The sequence below is a fragment of the Temnothorax longispinosus genome, chromosome 4 (genome assembly GCF_030848805.1).
Source record: "Temnothorax longispinosus isolate EJ_2023e chromosome 4, Tlon_JGU_v1, whole genome shotgun sequence".
NCBI classification, from domain to species: domain Eukaryota; kingdom Metazoa; phylum Arthropoda; class Insecta; order Hymenoptera; family Formicidae; genus Temnothorax; species Temnothorax longispinosus.
In genome coordinates, this window is record NC_092361.1 from 9,645,853 (window position 1) to 9,664,060 (window position 18,208).

Sequence of the window (18,208 nt, forward strand, 5' to 3'; positions counted from 1 at the left end):
ATATATACTTTGTAATTAATTATTTATTTTTCTATTTATCACTCCCTTACTCAATACGGAACATAATATCATAGTTCATCATTAGTTAATAATGCAACATAGTTGCATTATTAAATAAATATAATACGATGTTTCTAATAAATATTTTTTTATTCTCTTTCACTAACTTATTATGTTTTTGCTTATGGACCGTGCTGCCTCAGGTGTCATCAACTTTCTTTGATCACTCTCTCGCTCGTAACAAGCCCAAACATTTTAGCATTCTGTTTTCGAGTAAGTTAGCCATTCGGAATTTAAATAAAAATCCGAATCGTAAAAAGTTACTATCAAAATTTAACAAAAATTTTTTTCGTAAATTTTTTACTTTTTTTTAAGTTTTAACTTTTTAACTATTAATTTTAGAAGATGAGTCTATAGCAGGACTTTTTTTGTCAGCCACATGGAGCCCTATCCTTAGAATTTTATCTCATTTCAATCGGACCATTTTTTATTTTCAACCCCCTTCAACCTTTAACTTTAAAAATTAACTTCCAAACGAAGAGGGTTAGAGGGATGAGTCCAACGGCATTGGGTCTGGCTTTATGAGGGCTACCATTCGTTCTCAGGTGCCAATCCTCCCCGACCGCTCCCTATCTTGTAACAAGCTCAAGCGTTGAATATTGGAATTGCATACTGGAGTGAAGTAACCACCCTAGACGTAAACTAAAATCCGATTTATCACAAACTTGTAAGTATAATTAAGCCCTATTTACAATTTGAAATTTTTAAACTTTTTTTTTTAAGGAGTGAGGGATGGGGGGTTGGCACCAAACCCTATGGAACTACTATTGCGAAGCCTACTATCCGTCTTCAGACACTAACCACCGTCCATCGCTCCTTTCTCTTTTTTTCTTGGAAAACTGTTTTTATTTCTTTTCATCCCTATACAGGCCACAGGGGGTTGCTGATCAACCCCGGACCTTTGTCCGAATCATGATAAACTAACAATAAGTGAATTAAGGGGCGAAGGCCGAACTTCCTCGATGTCGATAATGTCAACATTTTTAATCTTGTTTTCTATGTTATATATCTATATCTGTCCTTGTCTAACGAGAGGCATCTGTTCTTGTTCGATTGCTGCGCCATCTCTCGCTACACGCAATACTGCTTATCCTATCAACCTGAATATGCTTTTGCACATATAAAAATTAAATATAATAAACTTTCTTTCTAGGCTTTCAATCTTAGTTCTAATTGCACGATATTGTTCTTAAATGTTTTCCCTAGGGCATACGTATCTCATTTTGTATATATAAACTGCAGTATTTTTGTATTAAGCCAATATTGTCGTCAGTGACAGCTCTATGTGCTCAAATTTTTAATTTTTTTTTTTTCATTGTTTGCAGTTGGGTGAGAATTTCTCTCTACTTTTTCACAACAAGAAGAATACCGTTATTGAACTCCTCAAAAGCATTGAAAGCAACAACAGGAAATTACATATCAACACTTTGTTAAATATTAGAAACCGTTCGATCTCGATCATTAATAGCATCTTTTCGTTTTCGCCTAAGAAATCTCCACTTCAGCTTAAATTGTCACAACTTGTTCGGTCCACCAAACTTTTTATCAATGACAATCCAGATAAAATTTTCACCAGAGCAGATAAAGGCAATTGCACAGTAGCATTGTACAGAGATACTTACATATCAAAAATGACGGAATTATTGCAAGACTCGAATACTTATGTCAGGATTGCTAAAGATCCAACTAATGTAGTCACAAAGAACATTAGAGACATAATCGTGAGATAGAAAAACCGAAAATATATTTCAGACATTAAATATAAGCAGTTATACTGCAGTGACGGGAATTTGCCGAGAGCCTATGGACTGCCGAAAATCCACAAAACTGGCAATCCTCTGAGAATAATTATCTCTTCTATCGATAGTCCAACATATCCACTGGCGGTTTTTCTACACAGCATTATTTCTAAGAGCATTCCAAAACCGAACAGCTATATAGAGAATAGCTTTGAGTTAGTGAACAAATTAAATAGAACAGTGATTAATGAGGAATTTGCACTGATTTCGTTAGATGTTATATCTCTCTTTACCAACATACCGATAGATCTAGTGATGTAAAGCATTTCTATGAGATGGCCGTTTATTGCTAATAATTGCCAAATCCCGAAAGAGGAATTTTTGAAAGCCTTAGAATTAATTCTAAACTCAACATATTTCTTGTTTAACAATATTATTTATAAACAAAAATTCGGCGCTCCAATGGGCTCTCCGCTGTCTCCCGTGCGTCGCCGCCGACATGGTGATGCAGGACTTGGAGAACAGGGCGTTGCAGACATTAGGCTTTAATTTACCTTTTTATTGTAGGTATGTAGACGATGTGGCAATGGCGGCACCAAAGAAATCAATTGACACAATTCTTAATGTTTTCAATTCTTACCACCCTAGATTACAATTCACGATTGAAATCGGGGGTGATAAGCTCAATTTTTTAGATGTAATTATCATTAATAATAACGTTTTAGAATTTGACTGGTTTCACAAACCTACTTTCTCAGGCCGGTATCTTAATTTTATGTCGCAACACCCTGTTTCCCAAAAAAGAGGCACAATAATGAGCATGGTAGATAGAGCGTTTCTTTTATCACATCCAAAATTTTATTTTAAAAATATGAAATTTATTATTGACACATTTTTAGAGAATGACTATCCGCTGTCTTTTATTTTCAATACAATTAATATTAGAATTAAGTATCTCCTTAATAGAAGCACACGCAGGCAAAATGAATCTTCACCGATTACTGATAGTGAAGAACAACGCATTTGGTTTACCATTCCTTACGTCTCTAACATCGCGGGTAAATTTAAAAACGTCACTAAAGACTTGAATGTAAATTTTTTGTTTTTCAGCTTAAATAAAATGCGTAACTTTATTCGAGTACAGAAGGACACTCTCCCAATCCGATCCAATAAAATTGTAGTATATAAGATCTTATGTAAGAATTGTGATGCCTCATACGTGGGTCAAACAATGAGACAATTAAAAACCAGGATCTCTGAACATAGTAATCACATTCGGAGAAATACTACAATTTAATCCGTTATTACGGAACATAGGATTAATTTTGACCATGAATTCGATTGGGAGAACGTTGAGATACTAGACAAAGAGAGATTTCTATCTAAAAGACTAGTTTCGGAAAGGCGCATATTAAGTTACAGAAGAACAGTCTGAATTTACAAACTGATACAGATTTTCTTCACCACGCTTATGTATCTATACTAAACAAATTGTAAACCATGCTTATTGTTGTTGTATGTACTGTGTTCGGAGGTACCACTGCTTTTAGTTTTTGAATGTTCATAGTGGCGACCCTTTATGTTTTAATATTTTATTTGTCACGGTTGGTTATTGTGAACGTGACATGACGAAATTGACGTTAGAATTTTTCCGTCCGCCTTTTTGACATGTTCGTTTAATTTCGTCTCTGCATATAATGTTGTATTTTTTCGGAAGACTCGTCATATACTCTGTATGGCTTTGTAATACTCTTGTTCTTTTTGGTTATCGGGTAAGTTTAACCACATCTCGTTAATTGACTCGAATTAAGATACTGACAGAAATATTGAATATCATTGTTCGTTCTGGATCTGTTACAGACAGTAATTCGAAAGTCAATGTTGTTTTTTGGGATCTTTCAATCTCGAAACTCACCGATCCAACAAGGAGAATGGAAGTAATTATTAACTTTTTTATATATTTCACTGAAGATGGCTCAATCCCGAGCCGAAACGTTTGAATATACTCGATTGATGAAATCGCTTAAGCTTTTTTTACGCACTGACAACTGCGTCTGACTCCTATAGCCATTCCTGATCTTTATTTTATATTTCGGGAGTCCAATACTCATTATTTTAATTTTTTTTTTGTTTTTGATGTAAAATCGACCAGACCGACCTACATTTTTGTACGTACTTTAATTCTGTAAAAGAATTTTGTAATTTCGTAAAACCAATTAAAAGTTTAATGCATTTAACTAAATGTGTTTGAAAAAGTAAGAAACCTCGTTAGTATAATTTGGTTAAAGACTGTATAAAAGAACGATTAATGGGAAACTTAGGGTTTATCGATTAGTAATAAGTTTTATTTATATTAATAGTGACTTTAGGTTCTTTGGTATTTGTTTATAACATCAATTAATTCATATGGTTACATATTCTTAGATTCTTATATTCGTAATTTATTGCATATCCCCGCAGGGTTCGCAATCTACTACCAATACTATTCTCCTCTCACTTTAACCCTTTGGACCAACGGCTTAACGTCTCTTTCCGAAAGACGGAGCCCAGTTTTCTCCGCACAAGAGCCTATCTTGCACGAAGGGGCGCAGCTATCGGAAAAACATTTCATGCTTCATGGCTCTAGTGGACTCGAACCTGGTTCCTCAGATTACGAGTCTGGCGTTTTACCACTAGACCATACTGCCGCCACATATCCTTAGATTCGTTGAACATATCAAACTAGAATGTTTATATTTCATACAATATATATCACGTTAAACAATTAGTATTTGGATTAATGCGTAACTATCTTGAGAATATTCCCGTATTATGAGGGAAGGCAATTAAATATACATAATATCAGAGATATCTTTAAGTGATAAAAATTAAATAAGGTTTGGTAAGAAAATAAGTTTAAACGGAAAAGAAAAGATTCGCTTTATCAAGTTGTTATCAATTTGAAATAAAAGGTAAGATTGTTTACGCATTAACCATAAAGTCGCAAATGTATATACTTATGTCAGTATAAAAGAATACTTATTTCTATAATCGGACTCAAACATACACAGAATCGTATGAATTACGCATGCTATTAACGTTAAATATGGAAGTATTACACGATGGCTTTTGCACAAGGATATTAATGGCTCGAGTTTTTGTAGTAGGTAAAGTCCTTTAAGAAATCTAATACGTCTCAATATAAACAACTAAACGCACGAAGGAGGTTAATCCATTGGTTTAGGAATTCTTTCCGTTTGAGTAAATGAGAATCTCATCGAAGAGATTTCTGCAACCAAAGATCGATTAAAGGCTGTAATAATATTACAGTCGTCAAATTACTCAATCAGGTGATCTATGGTTAGAATACAGAAATCTCTAGTTTACCTTGTTCGGTGCAATTCATCTCGCATGGATGAGCAATTACTGTTGTAGCTGCGAAAGGTGATGACTTTTCATAATGGCCGTCGTAGACGAGTCCATCTCTATTTCGGAATGGCGTCGAGGTAAAACTTCCTTCCGGCCATACGTTACCCTAGGTTATGGTTCTCAGCGTGATGTCCAAACTATGCGTTAGATCTCTTACTTGGATCATTACCCAATATCGATATAGTTCGTCTCGTTGTCAGTACAATGCCGTCGATCTCTTACTTGGATCGTTCGTATAAATCTAAGTTTAGACGGTTCAATCGCTTTATCACAGTTTTAGAAAAACATGCTATTGCTACGGAGCCCAGACTTCTACTGACCCCCACCCGCACCGTCTTCTAGCGGTGGTCGCGCGCGTAGGAATACAGTTCTGCGCCGTCGACTCGTGCGCATCGGTCCCATTTGCAATGCGGCCTGTGTTCTTCGGTCGCGTGCAGGGTTCGGCCCTCGCGAGGGTGTGTTTACGGAATCAATTCATTTAAACCTTTTACTGATCTTTCTTTATGTTTAACGAGCGAATTCTTTTCCTTTTTAAACAAAATGTCGGTAACGACTGCCACTATAGGATCACCTTAAGCTTTAGTAGTTAACCTATGGGCGTTCTAACCAGGGAGCTCCGAGAGGGGTGAGGGAGAGGAGGTATCGGATTTCGCGGGGAAGTTAAGGGGAGGGGGCGGGGTATCGGGTTACACAAGGGTATCAGATTACAAGAAGATAACACAAGGGGGTGAGGGGGGGGGGAGGGGCGGGGTATCGGGTTACACAAAAGTATTGGGTTACACAAGGGTATCGGATTTCAAGCATATCGGATTACGCGGGGGAAGGGGAGAGGAGGGGGTTGACCTTGACACCGGGATGAGCAACCGGGATGACTCATCCGCGCCGCGGGGCCCGCGGGAAAGGAAGTCCGCGTTCGCGATCGCCGCGTGAGGGGTCCGCGTTCGCGTTCGCGGGGTCCGCGTGGGGGGTTTGCGGGTTCGCGGAATCCGCGGGGTCTGCGTGGGGGTGCGCGTCGCGCCGGTCGCTCGCGGTTGCGCCGCGGGGTACGTTTGCAACGACGCCGCTAGGCGGCGCACAATGAGTAAGATTAACTCGATAGCGCACTGCGTAGGAGCGTGTTTTGTCGATAACGCATCGAACTTGTCGGGACATGTTTGTCGTAAACAACATTTTTCTAGGAAAAGGGGGCGATTATCGCGTCGACTAAACAATTTATCTACGCACTATTTTTTACGACGCAGTACATAAAAAAACAAAAGAATAAATGACGCATCGAACCTGTCGGAACATGTTTGTCATAAACAACATTTTTCTAGGAAAAAAGGGGTGTAGTTATCGCGTAGACTAAACAAATTCGCTAAATAATTTATCTACGTAAAAGACAAAGGAAGAAATGACGTCATCAACGATGATCGACTCGATAACGCATCGAACCTGTTGGAACATGTTCGTCGTAAACAACATTTGATAAAATATAGGTAGGGATAAACATGCACGCAAAGAAATTACATCGTTCATTTAGGTGTGAAAAAAAGCCTGTTTATTTAACTCTTCTTTTACGTAATATATCTTACGTGCTAAAAAACTGCTAAAGCTGCGAGCTCACAATCGATGAGCTGATTCGTATTGAACGCATTGCTAGCGTATATTACATTTAACGCTTTCTTAGGATCCGTCACAGTGGACGCGATATCGGAGAACTGCTCTATCTACGCAGTACGTAAAAAACAAAGAAAGAAATAACGTCATCGGGACGATGATCGATCCGATAACGCATCGAACCTGTCAGGACACATTCATTGTAAACAAATGTTTTCTAGGAAAAGGGGGTGTTATCGCGTAGACTAAACAATTTCGCGCTATTTTTTACGACGCAGTACGTAAAACAAAGGAAAAAATGATCTTTCAAGATTCAATTGGAGCGAGAGAAAGGGCAAAGAGTATATAACGAGGAATGAAGCGCATCGAGCCGCAGTAGTAAGATTTGAGAACGATACATCGGTTGAAAAGTATCGAGATTTATTGTGTGGTTAAACACGTTATCACGTGCAAGTGCTGTGAAACAATATAATAAAAGAATAGTGCGAAAGTGATCAAACATGGATCAATTCGAGCAAACCGAACGTGATCTATTGGAGCTGTCCGACCAAGTAGCTACCGTGGGTGAATATTTCACATGGGCGCTGCAAAACGCGGAATTCGTCGAGCAGCTCGAGACACGCAGTAGTGCCAAACGTCAGCGGCTCTTCAACAATCCAACGATCGGGCAGAGACAATCGTTGGTTGCCAGAATAGCGCGACTCGAAAATGTGAAGTCGCGATTGGAAAGACAATTTATCCATAGCGGTGGTGATTATGCGAACGCCGGTAACACGCGGCAACACGCGCAAAAGTGGCAACACGCGCGCGGCAGAACTCGTATGGCGAGAAATTGATGCCGCGTTCGAAACGCGAATAATGACCGGTGCGGTAATTAATACAAACTATATAGAATTGCGACAGTTTTTGGAAGACGCCTGCAGCGTAGTGTGCAAGCAAGTGCGAGACATTATAAAAACACATAATTGTGTCAAAGTAAACACCGCGTTCAACGGGGAGTTTGTAGCGGGTGATAACCGTGCCAATAAGAGCATATGTACAAATAACATAGAACTCTGTAGTACATCGCACTTGCGCGAGTGGTACGAGCGGCACGTTATCGAGCCCACATTAGCGAAACTCGAGGAGTTCCAGGAACGCGAAAGTGGGTGGGCGTTGACTCGAATCCTCAATTTGACGGTGAACGTCAACAGGTACAATCCTTTGCGCGCGGGGTGTCACTTGAAATTGCCTAAAGACATTAAAACGAATAGAGCGGTGATCAATGTGCTGTCTATGGACAATGCGTGTTTTGCGTGGGCCGTGATGGCTGCTCTGCATCCAGCCGAAAGACATTCAGATCTGGAATCATCATACCCGCATTAATCAACGGTACTGAATTTACGAGACATTGAGTTCTCAATGACGTTGAGTCAAATTAAACAGTTCGAACGACTCAACAATATATCCGTCAATGTCTATACCATCGAGGGACAGAAAACTTCAAACGTTCTTCCAATACGGCTTACCGACCGCACGAGTCATTAACACGTAAATCTGCTGTACGTGCAGGATCCGCGAGACAACAATGTTGGACATTTCGCGTGGATTAAGAATCTATCCCGTCTTATGAGCTCGCAGTTGAGCACGCACCATAGTCGGAAATACTTTTGCGTAAGTACCTATACTTATTTTTAATAAAATTATAAAATATTTTATTTAATAATATAATTTACAATATTTGTTTTTTTGCAGATGTTTGCACTATTTCTACACGAGCAAGAAATTGAAAGCCCACACCGTGGACTGCTGAGAGGTAAACAACTGCGCTATCAGACTACCGAGCGAGAACAACAAGTGGCTTAGCTTCAAGAACCACAGCAGGAAAAAAGGACTTTCCTTCGTGGTGTATGATCTGGAGTGCTGCAGAAGGCACAACCGGAGACGGAACACGCGTCATACGCCTATCAACATCATCGGGTCTGTAGTATAGCATACTACGTACAGTGCTCGTACGACGAAACGTTATCGACGTATCAATTTCGTCGCGATAATGACTGCGTCGCGTGGTTCACCGAGGAACTCAAAGGATTGGTGCATTGCGTAAAGAACATCTTGTTCGACATTGTATGCATGGTAGATCTAACGCGAGACGAGTGGGACACATTTCACAGCGCGGCGCAATGTCACATTTGTGAAAAACCGTTTGCGCCGGATAATAATCGTGTACGCGATCATTGCCACCTGACCGGGCGTTACAGAGGTCCAGCACATTCGACGTGCAATCTGAATTATAAAGATTCTCACTTCATCCCAGTAATATTCCACAATCTGTCGGGCTATGACGCGCATTTCATTATCAAGGAGATAGCTGTCGCGTTCGAAGGCTCCGATGTACTGCCTATAACAAAGGAAAAGTACATCTCATTCACTAAACACGTGAAGGACACCGCGGAAAGATCAGATTCGCGAAGCGATATAAAATTAGAATTCATCGACTCGTACAAATTTCTGAGCGCGAGTCTCGCAAAATTGGCATCCTTCCTCGATAAAAATAAATTGAAAATTATACGTTCCAAATTTTCCACGTTATCCGACGACGATTTCGAATTATTGACGCGAAAAGGTGTCTTTCCATACGAATACGTGGACAGCGTCGAAAAGCTGGAGGATACGTGTTTACCGCCGCGCGATTCATTTTACAGTTCCTTGACCGGTGAAACCGTATCCGAGAGCGATTACGCGCACGCCGCGAACGTATGGCAGCGATTCTCCGTTCGAACCCTGGGCGAATACAGCAATCTATACCTGAAAACCGATGTCTTGCTGTTGGCCGACGTGTTTGAAAATTTCCGAGACATCTGCGTCGTGAGTTACGGACTTGATCCCGCGTACTACTGCACCTTACCAGGCTTTACGTGGGACGACATGTTGAAACATACATGTATCAATTTCGAACTGCTGACCGACATTGACATGGTTATGTTTATTGAACGTGGTATTTGCGGCGGTCTGAGTCAGTGTTTCGGCAGATACGCGCAGGCCAACAACAAGTACATACATGCAGTCGTACAGTCCATCGAAACCGTCGTCGTACCTAATGTACTTCAATGTCAACAACTTGTACGGCTGGGCGATGTGTAAGCCACTGCCCTACGCGGAGTTTCGATGGGTCGAAGACGTGTCAAATTTCGACTTTAGCGCGATCGCTTTAAATTCGCCTACGGGCTATATTCTCGAGGTTGATCTAGAGTATCCGCAGGATAAACACGACGCGCACGCTGACTTACCGTTCTGTCCGATGCGCGCTAAACCGCCCGGCAAACGGCAGGACAAACTTCTCGCCACGCTGCACGATAAGGAGCGTTATGTCATCCATTATCGCAATCTGCAGCAGTGCACGCGTCACAGCCTTCGCGTCACAAAAATACATCGCGTATTGCAATTCGCTCAATCTGAGTGGCTCCGCTACATCGAACTCAATACAAAATTTAGGACACAGGCCAAAAATGAGTTCGAAAAAACTATATAAATTAATGAATAACGCTGTTTTTTGGAAAACGATGGAGAATGTACGCAACCACGTCGATGTAAAATTACTGACGTAGTGGGACGGACGATACAACGCGGAGGCAATAATCGCGCGACCGAATTTCCACAGCAGGAGCGTGTTTTCGGAAAATCTGGTAGCCGTCGAACTGCGCAAACTCGAGGTGAAATTTGACAAACCGATCTACGTCGGCATGTGCATCCTCGACTTGTCGAAGGTGTGCCTATACGAATTTCACCACGAGTACATGTCTCCCCTGTACCGCGACTCGTGTAAAATCATGTATATCATGTACACCGACACGGACAGTCTGATTTATCATATCGAGTGCGACAACACGTACGAGAGCATGAAACATGATATAGTCAGGTTTGACACAAGTGACTACGCGGTAGATAACGCTTATAGTATGTCTCTCGTCAATAAACAAGTGCTGGGCCTGATGAAGGATGAAAACAACGGTGCCATTATGACTGAATTCGTTGGCAAAAATGTACCCCTTAGGGGGAAAATGTACGCCTTGCGAGTCGATGATAAGAAAGACACTAAAAAAGCGAAAGGTGTCAAAAGCAACGTCATCGCGCGTACCATCACGTTCGACGACTACTCGCGGTGTCTGAACGATGAGATCGAAATGACTCGACCGCAGTCGTGCATAAGATCGAAAAAGCACGAAGTGTACACTATCAGCGAGACGAAAATCACTCTGAGTCTGTACGACGATAAGCTATATATCGTGCCGGATTCGACCGATACGTTGCCGTGGGAACATTATCGAATATAACGTATGTAATATAATGTATGTAATGTATGTAATGCATGCAATATATGTAATATAATGTATGTATGCAGTAGTATAACATGACATATGTATGTATGAAATGTATGTAATGTATGCAATATATGTAATATAATGTATATACGTATGTACATATGTATATGTATGTATGTATTTAATGTAACGTATGTATATTAATGGAAGGATATTAATAAAGATATCGTACATGTATTTCGTATTTAATATTTTTTATTATATACTTTATATGTATTACATATTTCAAAACACTTTACATGTATCATTTTTTATATTAAGAATAAAATACAGTTTAAATAATATTGTTCTTGTGTATCCAAGAGTTCCATCGAATCCCAGCCATTTCACGTAAACCTCGTCGCCCTTCCTGCGCAGTACTTTTTCCACGAGATACACATCCGGATAAGTCGCGCGATGCAACTCGTGCTCGTAGAACGCTCCAGCGACGGATTTTCCACGATAGTCCTCGAGTAGATAGGTTACGGGATTGGTATGCTGCACTTTAACGATCTTAAACACCTCGGTGGTCCAATTCGGCGTGTAACCCTTCTCGAAAATTGTCTTATATTTGCTGACGCGTACCGAATCGCCTGTTTTAAACTTTGCCGGGCCCGCAATCTTTATCGCGCTGTACATCGTAGCCAAGAGTTTTTCGGCAATCGCGGTGGTAATGTCGACGGGTCGCATGCCGATCGTTCGATGCTTGCGCGCGTTGTAATCCGACACGAGTCGCGATAACGCGTCGAACGACTTGTAATTTCCATTGAGCGTAAACATCTTCCACATGTTGTTTTTTAACGTGCGATTGAATCGCTCGACGACCGACGCCTTCATCACCGCATACGTGGAATAATGATTGATGCCGTGTTTTTTCACGAGACATTGCACGTCGGTGTTATAAAATTCCTTCCCCATGTCAGTTTGTAGGTTACTAGTGCACCTCCCGCTATCTCGAATTATTTCGGCGATAGCGTCGGCTGTCTCGCTGCTGCCTTTGCTGCCCTTAAGCGGCACAGCCCACACGTACTTGCTCAACACATTGATGACGGTAAGTATGTAGTGGTAGCCTCCGTTGAAACGCGAGAACGGGCGCATCTCGACGATGTCAGCCTGCCACAGGTTGTCGTACCCTCGCACTATGACGTGTCTGCAAGGAAAATTTCTTCTCTCCGATGCGTGCAATTCGTCCACCAACTGTCGCTTTTTGATATTTTTATCCACATCGGATTTTAACGGTCTCATGTTTTGTTGTCGCCGTTTCTGCTTCTAGTGCATCGTTCGTAGCAGTTTCTGAACAGTTCATAACCGCTTCTGAACAGTTCGAAACCGCTTCTGAGTCATTCGTGAACCATTCGACAGCCGTTCGACAACCGTTCTCGAATCGTTTGTTGTCGTTCGTCATCGTCAGTAACTGCTTCTTGTCACTTATCGTCGTCGTCGTCGTCGACGTTCTTTATCCGTTTGTAGCGTTTCCTGTCTCCGCGTAGTTCGCAGCTGTTTCTAAACCGCTCGTAATCGTTTCTGAGCTGTTTTTGAACCGTTCGACAATCGTCCGACAACCGTTCTTCAACCGTTCTACAGCCGTTCGACAACCGTTCTCGAATCGTTCGTTGCTGTTCGTCGCCGTCGTTAGTTAACCGTTGCCTTTCTTCACTCGTCGCTGTTTGATAGTCGTTTCTGCTGAACCGTTTCTTCATCGTTCATTAGCCGTTTCCAATCTAACGATATTCGCACGTCGAAGCTTGTTCACCGCAGCCTGTAACGCTCGCACGTCCTTCTCGAACGCAGCAAGTTTCTCGTCTGATTTATGAGCACTCGTTGCCAACAGTATGCTCCTGTACTTTTGCCTATCGTCCTTCGTGTAGATATCGTAATCGGGTATTTTTTTGAAGATCAACTCGTAAATACCGGGTGTGCCGGCATATCGTACGCCGTCGATATAAATGTTATCCGCTTTATCCACGTCAAAACGTTTATTACCGAGTGTTCCGGATTGGGCGAGTTCACGCGCACGGCGAGTCCTTCGCGACGGATGAGGAAGCGCTACCACGATCCCGTTCTTATCGGCCGCATGCGCGATTCCAGGAGCGCTCCGCGACCAATCAAATTGCGCAAGCGTTCGCACATCGACCCGCATATCTATCGAAATCGATTGGCATGGTCCTTCATTCTCGCGTCGCGGCGCCGCCGGATGCGCGGAAGAAAGTACGTCTGTAGCCGGCCGGTGAACCACACGTGTCTCCATCCGCGAAAACCGAAAGTCGAGCCGGGTGGCGGGCCACGCGACAAGATCTCCGCCAGCTCCGCGACAAGATCTCCGCTCGCGCCGACAGAATCTCAGCTCGTGCCGCGACAAGATTTCCACTCGCGTCGATACGAGATCCGCGCTCGTACCGCGACAAGATTCTCGGCTCGCGTCGCGACAAGATGTCCGCCGTCAGCCTGCTATCCCGCGTGTCGTAAAAGGACACCCACTCGTCGCACGATATCGTGGTTCACCGCGTCGACTCAGCCTATCCGTCATCCCACACCGGACAGTACGTTTTGAGACGCATTCTAAGTGCCCTCCGTTTGAACGTTAAGTGCCGTGTTCGGCCGTATTCAATCTCGCGAGTTACGAGTGATCTGCGCCGTGCTCGGCCGTCACCCCTCGCGAGAAAATCGTATTCTATCTCACGAGTTGCAAATGATCTGCGCCGCGCTCGGCCGTCATCCCTCGCGAGAGACAAATGCAACTTCGTGGGTTGCGAGTGATCTGCGCTGCGCTCAGCCGTCACCTCTCGCGAGAGTTCAAGGCTCAAGTGCAATCTCGCCGATTGCGAGTGATCTGCGCTGCGCTCGGCCGTCACCCTTCGCGAGAGTTTAAGTGCAATCTTGCGGGTTGCGAGTGATCTGCGCCGTAATCGGCCGTCCTCCCTCGCAAGAGAAACTCAGATACCACGTTGTGCGTGTAAGGTGCCACGTTCAGCTGTTCTACCGCGTGCAAGACATTCCGCAATCATTTCTGTAAGCGCTTCGTGCGCCGTGCGCCGTTATCGGCCATATTCGTGTAATCTGCCACCTCGTTCGTGTACGAAAACTCCCGCGATCATTTCTGTAAGCGCCTCGTGTGCCGTTATCGGCCATTTTGGTGTAAAACTGCCGTGTCATCGTTCAACACGGCTATTCGAATAACAAGTGCCAGTTTTGTAGTGTTCACGTGAAAACATGTTTGTGACACCTCAGCAAATAAAGACCTTCTCTCACAGTACAAACAACACGATTTAAACTGACTAAAACTGCTGTTCTGCGATCCTACGATCCTACCGCGCACCTAAACGGAGCGCGAACCTCCCTACCCCGCACCGCATTGAAACAAGTCTGGCTTCTGACCCAGATGAGTTTCTGGTCCTTCGAGTTTGAAACACAGAGCATCATTTCATTCTTGCCGAGATAAACGTTGTATACGATGTCCATCGTTGGATAGGCGCCCAAATCAGACGCGATGTACAATCGGCTCAGTGGACCCAAGTGACCTTGCAACGTTTCTATAAACAATTCTCGACCCTTCGACGTTTGCAACTGCTTTTGAACGATCGTCCCGATCGAGTCGTCCGTGGTTTCGAAAACATCATCCACGTTTGTCGGTAAGTCGGGACTTGTACGTTGCACGGTTCGCGTCGGTGTAGAGGTTATCGGTAACGGTGTAGAGGTTATCGGTAGTACTAACGATTGATTAGATTTACGCGGTGTTGATGACAGATCCGACCAGGAGTCTAATCGTTTCCTCTTTCTCTTCGGTGTAGCATCCTCCTCCTCCTCCTCCTTCTCCTCTTTGCGCTGTTGAACGGATAACGGTTCGATTTTCGCGTCAGCGACGCTCTCTGTCGGCTCCTCTTTCTTCACCGCGGACAAGTTCGAGTTGTCGACGATATTTTTCAACGGCTCGATGAGAGGTTTAAAGTGCGTGTCCAACTCAATGTTTTTCTCAATCTTACCGGTCTTGAAAGCGCAAAGTTTCTTGCGAATCGAATCACTCGTTTTCGCAATATCTTTCACGATCTTCTCGCGTTCACGAATATTTTCGCTCCCGTCGATCACAGCCATCGCGGGGGGGGGGGGGGACAAAGCAGAGTGTCGATCTCTCTGTAACGCTAACGTTCCACCTTCGATGACGTATCGGCGACGACTGACCGCTTTTGCGCTATCGCAAACACGTTAAATCCTTTTCTGTATCGCCCATTCGAAAGCGCGCTGTCCTTGTCTATCATTACGAATCCGTACTTGCATTGCCAACAATCGTGGCACAACGAACAAAATTCATCGTACGCCATGTCGGTATTTACGTGATCGTTGTACACTTGTTTCAAATTAGTGCCATCCTGTTTGAACAGGATCAGCAGATTCGCGTTGTCGCGTATCAGATGTTTCGGTATTCTCGAGTACGTCTGACAGAGATAAAAGCAGTCGACGCTCGAATGCCTGCGCATCGAGAAATACTCTCTCACAGTGTCTTGCTTATCGCACGCCACGTCGTCGAAGACGAAGATCGAGTTTGAACACGCGTCGCTCGGCGAAATGACGTCACTGTTATTGGAGAAGATGTAGTAGCCGATTTCGTCGATCAATGTCAATAAATTCTCCAGATATCGGTATTTCGGTTGTTGCAGCGATTTTGAGTACACGTACACGTTCTCGAAACGTACACCGGACTTTCCAGTAAACTTATCAGAACGTTGGTTTTACCACAATTCGAAGGAACCGCAAATGATCGCGCGTATAGTAGTCGGCAGCATCGTACCGTGTCTGAGCCTCTCAGCGTTGCCCTCCATCGACCGTGCTCTGTCGTCGCAATTCGTCACGCGAATCGCCAACGGTTGTTGCACGAATCTCATTTTTTTTCTCTTACACTTTGTACGACTGAATCGAACTTTCGTTCGAACGTCTATTTATAGGTGCGCGGAATCGCGAATCGCTCAGTCGCAAAGATGTTCGTCCTGCTGTCGAGACTTTCGGACATTCGCGATTTTAACGCCGAACAGCTGCAATTCGTGCCGAAAGCCGTTTTATTGCAAGTGTGCGGTGATCACGTCTACTACGTGTGGGACAAGCTTTCGGAGCATATAAAGACCGATTTGGAGGTTCAGACCTATCGTCGCTGTGACGAACATTACAATCAACCGTGGCAGGAAACGCACATCGACAGTCCCGATGATTCATTGTGGCGAATGTCAACGAAAAAAATTAAAACAGGTAGAGGCCTGTTTAATCGCGCGATAGGTGCACTTTCGATCGAATTGCACATTCCCGGCTATCAGTATTGCGGTACTCGTTTGCGAGAACGATTGGCTAGAAGTAATCCGAGTGTAAATCCATTTGGACGCGGCGTGTCGCAAGCACGACATAGCCTATTCGCGTAACAAAGGCCTCACCGAGAGACACACGGCGGACAAGATACTCGCCGAGAGAGCGCTAGGACGCGTCATCGCGAGAGATTCGACTCTCGGAGAGAGAGCTGCCGCTACAGCCGTCTGGGCGGCCATGAAGACTAAGACGAAGCTCGGAATGGGTTTGAAAACACGGAAAACACAAACGAGGAAAAGGCCGACGACGAAACGGATACTTCCGACAACGAAAGAGGCGATGTACTGCCAATTCTACCGTTGTTGGGAGTTCTCGGTTCTCTGGCCGGCGGAGCGGCCGGAATTACAACGCTAACAAAGCCGTGCGGCGTCAGCTGGAAGAGACGCAACGTCACAATCGCGCCATGGAAGGTCGCAGACATTATCTCGCTCCGTACAAACATGGACAAGGACTGTATCTCAGCCCGCACAAACGCAGGCGAGGAGTAGCGTTTAAGATTAAAAAAAACATCAAAGAAGTCGTTAAATATGCCCACGGGTGCAACGACTAACATACAATTGAGTCAACTGGCAAGGCAAATGCGCGTATCGTTCTTCAGAGGTGTTTTCATGCGTGATTCGTTACCGATCGTCGATGCAGCGGGCTCCGGTACTTATTGGGTAGCGTACGCCAAGAGGGGAGATCAAGTCGTATATTTCGACAGTTTCGGCAATCTTTGACCGCTGAAAGAACTGGTGCGATATTTCAGACCGAGCGTCACGAAGATTGAGTACAATCAGACGTCTTATCAGCGATACGATCAGAGCATCTGTGGACAATTGTGTTTGCAATTTCTCCGGACGATCGACGTCGATCGGCGCTAATTTAAAACCTAACGACGTACCGTGTAAAGACTCAGTGTTCGTCGAACAACTTCCGCCGACATGTCTATAACGTTCACGTTGACCGGGAAGAACAGCATCTTCGCGGAGAACTATTTTCCCGCCGTGGATCTGAGCGACGGTGACTACGAACTCGGTCTAACGTATTTCGAGATTTATCACACGATTTCGAACGTAAATTCTTCGAATAATAAATTTTATTTCGACAAGGATGACACGGAAATTACGATTCCGGAGGGATCGTACGAGATCGAGCCATACATGAGTTTTTGAGACGTGAAATTTCACGGAAACGTCCGCGACGCATGGTTCGTTCCAACGACGATCGTCGTACGTCGATCGCGGATATCGCGCGAGAGGAGACCGTTCGCGCGAACGGCTACGAAGACGAGGTCGCGGAATACTCAATAGTGCTTCGCGCAAATTACAATACGATGACGAGCGAGATCAAGTGCGCTTTCAGAGTAAACTTTAACAAACCGAACAACGTCGGATCGCTGATGGGATTCTCGTCAACGCGTATATTGCAGCCGAGACAGTGGCACGAATCGGACACACCAATTATTATTATCAACGTAAACATTATCCGCGTGGAGTGTAACGTGACCGTGGGTGCGTACAGCAACAGTAAACGCGTTCATACAATACACGAATTTTCACCGAGCGTACCACCGGGATATAAAATATCGTAAACGCCGGCGCAGATCATTTACCTGCCGATCATCGCGCGGAGCGTTACGAATCTAACGATACGCGTCGCTGATCAAGACAGACGATTGCTCGATTTTCGCGGAGAAGAGATCACCGTCAGATTGCACGTACGACGGCGAGAGCA

General features: G+C 43.9%; 1 protein-coding gene across 1 annotated transcript; it reads left to right on the forward strand.

Annotated features, from left to right (window-relative positions):
* Positions 1-7,664: 7,664 nt before the first annotated feature.
* On the forward strand, positions 7,665-11,119 carry LOC139812064 (uncharacterized). The gene is made up of 4 exons (XM_071776693.1): positions 7,665-7,999; positions 8,774-9,925; positions 9,987-10,221; positions 10,394-11,119. Exons 1-4 carry the CDS (start codon positions 7,665-7,667, stop codon positions 11,117-11,119), a joined length of 2,448 nt encoding a protein of 815 aa, XP_071632794.1.
* The last annotated feature ends 7,089 nt before the right edge of the window (positions 11,120-18,208 follow it).

What these genes read in the sequence shown, in the direction of transcription:
- LOC139812064 (XM_071776693.1), top strand. Translation starts at nt 7,665, where the DNA reads ATGACCGGTGCGGTAATTAATACAAACTATATAGAATTGCGACAGTTT. An exon ending in TTGACGGTGAACGTCAACAG is followed by an intron (nt 8,000 to 8,773) that starts GTACAATCCTTT and finishes TCGGGTCTGTAG; the next exon opens with TATAGCATACTACGTACAGT. An exon ending in GCGTCACAAAAATACATCGC is followed by an intron (nt 10,222 to 10,393) that starts GTATTGCAATTC and finishes TTACTGACGTAG; the next exon opens with TGGGACGGACGATACAACGC.